This window comes from Cyprinodon variegatus, unplaced genomic scaffold, assembly GCF_000732505.1.
Source record: "Cyprinodon variegatus isolate N-32 unplaced genomic scaffold, C_variegatus-1.0 Scaffold766, whole genome shotgun sequence".
In the NCBI taxonomy this organism is placed as follows: Eukaryota; Metazoa; Chordata; class Actinopteri; order Cyprinodontiformes; family Cyprinodontidae; genus Cyprinodon; species Cyprinodon variegatus.
This window is the reverse complement of record NW_015151219.1, coordinates 183,074-187,748: the sequence shown is the minus strand read 5'-3', so window position 1 is coordinate 187,748 and position 4,675 is coordinate 183,074. Positions and strand designations below refer to the sequence as shown.

General features: G+C 33.8%; 1 protein-coding gene across 1 annotated transcript in view; it reads right to left on the bottom strand.

Annotated features, from left to right (window-relative positions):
* The window catches only part of LOC107098286 (regulator of G-protein signaling 20-like), a 12,668-nt gene extending 12,315 nt beyond the window's left edge, over positions 1-353 (bottom strand). The window contains exon 1 of the mRNA XM_015395874.1: positions 237-353. Coding sequence (XP_015251360.1) covers positions 237-353 — 117 coding nt within the window. The remainder of the gene's footprint in view (positions 1-236) is intronic.
* Between the last annotated feature and the right edge of the window lie 4,322 nt (positions 354-4,675).

Below are 4,675 nucleotides of genomic sequence, written 5' to 3'. Positions count from 1 at the left end.
TATATATATATATATATATATATATATATATATATATATTGGGGTGAATCGTACATCATATCAGCTGAAACTGCCACCATGAAGAACCGTAGAGCTTCATCGCCCTGGACAACCACCGAAAAGACACTGCCTAGATCTATTAATGACATGCCTTTAAAAAAAAAAAGAACGACTACAGACGCTCCAACCACAAAATGCCGCCTGCAAATATGCGGCGTTTTACTCTCAATACTTACAATTTCACCATGTATGCACCACGAGAAGAGGGAATTCTTTGCTTTGATTACATCCGATGGAACATAAGGCTTTTTTTCCCCCCTCTCACCGACCGGCTGCTTCAACTCAGTACGCATGCGTCTCCTTTCCGAGCCGTAGTATCCCAGTGAGGAGAGTAAACCCTGACAGTGTTGCACAATGTACCTATAACCCTGTATGGTAGTGACACATCATAGTATGATATTTAGGTGCCTCACAAAAAATAAGAATGGAATAGAAAATGCAGTTTGTTTTATTTAATCCAATTTAAATGGTGAGACTAATATACGCCTATAATTATTTACAGCTCCTATTACTGATCATTTGAAAGAAATGTGACTGAAAGTTCATGAAAAATCATTAACTTATCCCCTTCCCCTGCAACAAGACTGAAAGAATGTAATAAGCTTTTATTTCTGTCAAAATTGAAGGTGTACCACCTAAATGAAAAAACAGAGCTGAATTCTTCTTTATTAAAATGATACATAAGACATATACAAATAATTTTTAAATGATTTAGTATAAATATAGAGTAATAACACTGTAATAAATTAGACTATTTATCTATTTAACATACCAGAAATTGCACTACCACTTTACTGTACATTATATACTGTATATATAAGTCACCTTAAATCTCTCCTTTATTTTTTACCATCCACTGTATATATCTGGATACACTGTATATACTTCATGCACCTTTTCCTCCTTTGTGCATCTTCTGTTTGTTTATAAGAGCCAATGTCAAAAGTGAATTTCTCCATTATATAACATCAATAATGTTATATTCTATTATATATGTTTCTGACAGGTTATAGCCAGCATAATAACATGGAGGACAGCTGATCTGGCAGTTGTCCTGCAAACAATCCTTAATAGCCATTAGAAAGAAAAAAAAAAGTAGCAATTATAAAAGTTGGCTGATCATAGCCTAATGTGTCCAAAACATCATAAATATCAGCTGAGTGGAATAAAATACTTCATACTTTTTTTTCCTCACTTGCAAGATCTGGCAAAAATGGTTGTAGCTGGTATTTAAAAAAAAAAAAAAACAAGTTAAAAATAATCCACTGGACTTTGTTTCTAGGTTAAAACTTGGAAACAAAGTCCAGTGGATTGTTTTTAGCTTTCTTTTTTTGGAATGAATATGACCTGGATGACTGAGAATCTTTATCAGCACGTTACAACTGATAATCGATACAAAGAACACCTTCAATAATTGCAAAACAGAGCTCAAAGCTGTCATAGACAAGTTAAACTAAGCTATTGATTAGATTTTTCTGCATGACTTAGTACTTTCCCCAACTAACTATATTACTAATACCTTGTTTAATCATCATAGGCACCTGTGCTTAATTGGCCAACAAACTCCACTATATGAGATGACAGCCCATAGAAATGAAACTGAAAGTTGTTATTTAAGCCTTATGGGAAAGCATTATGGGATATCTTTACACTTCATCAGAGTGACACAAATATATTAGATTTAGCTCTCAGGGTAATGAATCTGAACAATATTCACACTAAACTTTCTGAATTAAATACATTTTTGCTGCATTGGTTCAATAAGACAATGAAACTTACGTGTAATGAAATTTAAAAATGATATCCAAATTTACTGACATATACCTATCATAAAATTTTTTTATGATACTATACAAACAATTTCTGTTTAAACAAATTTTAAAGGAATTAATCAAGATATGATAAATGTAAACTTAACCTTTAAGTTTTTTTTAAATACCTGCCAATAATAGAATATGTAAAAAAAAAAATATTAAGCATTAACTGATGCAGATTTATTTAATTGGAAAATAAATCACCTTTTTTTTTTTTTTACAGCAATAGACTAGAGACCTGTAGAGGTTGTACCCTGCCTTTCACCCCTAGACTGAAAGGCACTGGATCTGCCGTGGCCCTAATAATACATGGGAGAAAACGGATGGACCAAGTTCTTTTTAAGCAACCAACATTTGTCCGTAGTCGCTGTATATGGTCCTGAAAGCTTGCTGCTTCCATAGTGTGTATTGTAGTTCAGTCTACTGGTTTACTCTGAACATTTTAGATCTTGTCTTCAACACTATTGAATAACTATACAACTGAGCTCGTGTATTGAATAAATGCAACACATTGCAGAAGTAAGGCGTAGTATTGGCACAATGCATTTAAGCATGTCATTCCAGCTGTGACATGGAAAACAAACAACCACAACAGGAATGTGTGCAAAACATTAAACAACATACATTGCATCCAAATGTTTTAAGACTGGAGTATTGCAGACATTTATTTTGCAATAGCAACTGCAACAAAGTGCAGGCCTAACTGCAAGGGTCTTTGCTTTGATCATATTCTCTGCATTTCCAAATCCCCTGCAAAAACCGTACTCGATACTTTACAACTACCAATGTTTTTTAACTGCTCAAGCATAAGGAACCTTTGAAAAACTGCTGCCAATATTACACTATAAGCCACACACAAAAGGCAATCAAAGCATTCTCATCTTAACTGGCTACATCTATCATTGCATTTATTAACTGAGAAAATACTGAAGTGCCATTTTATCTTGTTATGGCTTAAAGAAGCCACAGTTTAAAATAAAACTGGACATATGATTCATAAACAGAATTAATCTTATTTTTCTTTTCTAAGAATTACCTCCATTTAGCTAATATTTTCAGGATCTACAGCTGCATTTTTATTTTAAATTTTTTTTGCCATATTCAGATCCTGTAAAGTGGTGTAAAAAATATATATATTTTAAAGAAGGTTTCTCATCTCTTGCTTGCCTTGTCACACTTTTTGTATGGGGTTTCAGTTTGTATCACTGTTAATTAAATGGTAAATGGTAACTGTTAATTACAGCAAGAACAACATAGGTCCCCAGCCTAGGGTCTTTCTGCATAGAGCCTGCATGTCCCTCTGTTTCTATAATAGACTACTGGATATAGGCAACAGCTCCTTGTGACCCTAAAGGACAAGTTTAATACTAATATCCATCCATGTATCTGCTAATAGCAAATAGATGGATAGATGTTTTTAAACTACTCTGTTAAGTAACAGCTGTCCAAAGTTTTATGCTATTCTTTTTTAATGAACCGGAATGGGCTCAGTATTTATTCTAATGAGAATTATTTATTATGCTTTATTGTATGTAACCATAACTAAGAGTTGATGAAGCTGGCATACTCCTGATTCCATTTACAATACTGGGTCTGTTACTGTTTTAAGAAAGTTTCCCTTTTTGCTGGTTACACGCTAAGACATTTCATTATTTATAACCGACTCTGCAAATCTTTATTTATTATATTCCAATGTTTCACTTTACTCTTCCTGTACTTTTACAAACTGTCATCAGAAAAAATCCTGTGAAGACTGATAATATAGAGAACAACACTGCCATCTTAAGGCAACTATTACAAAAACACTAACATGATTATCCCTTTGCAGGGGCTATATGAAACATTTGCTGACTGATGATCGTGATAGTGATTATTTTATATTTACAACAAATTGGAGTTGCTATAAACTATCTTTATACATTGACACTATTTAGTATAAATACCTTCCATTTTAGATTTTTAAACCTATCAATGCTGGTTATTTGATAGAGATCTATACTGACAGTGACATACATTTTCTCATGATCACTTCAATATAATCTATTTTCTAACAATATAAATACTTTCTTTTAGAGCTCACTGTGTTTCTAGCAATGTCAATCACAAGATGGCACTATGCACTCAGCACCTGCTGCTTCTTCAAAACTCCAGCGTGACACAGCTTTCTATGTGCTTAATTTTCACCAGCACATTCATGCTGTTCCCTTTCTGGGACATGCTATGTGTTAGAGGTGCCTCCTGATGGCGTGAAAATCAATTTCACCTGATCCACATTAGAGTAAGAGAAACCACAGAACTGAATCTTCTTCTGACAGTTTTTCACTCTTCAATATCCCTGGATAAATAAAGCCTAAAAAAAAATCAGTAATACATTTTTTGTTTTGCTATTCTATCATAGAATGAATCAGATAAAATCATAAATTATTTTCTCAAAGCTATAAAAAAAAACACCACATCTGTTGCATTTTCCCATACTTGAAAAAGACAAATATGGAAATAATCGCAACATAAACCTAAATTATTTTTTTTTTATCATTTTCTGAAAGCAATTATAGCCTTACCTTGAAAGAAAATTCAAATATTACATTTAAAATTGTGTTCCCATAGGGAAAGCCAAACAACTTTATTCACAAATGGAGCCTTACGGCAAGGTGTGGCAAGGTTCACACCAACAGAGGGCCCCGGGTGGGATTTGCTACCCAGACTACCAAGTGAATGTCGTACGTGCTGACCAGTCAGCCAAAGGGACATCCCCTTGGCAAAGAAGCAAAGGTGCATGATCAGTCAGTGTGACAAGCCCC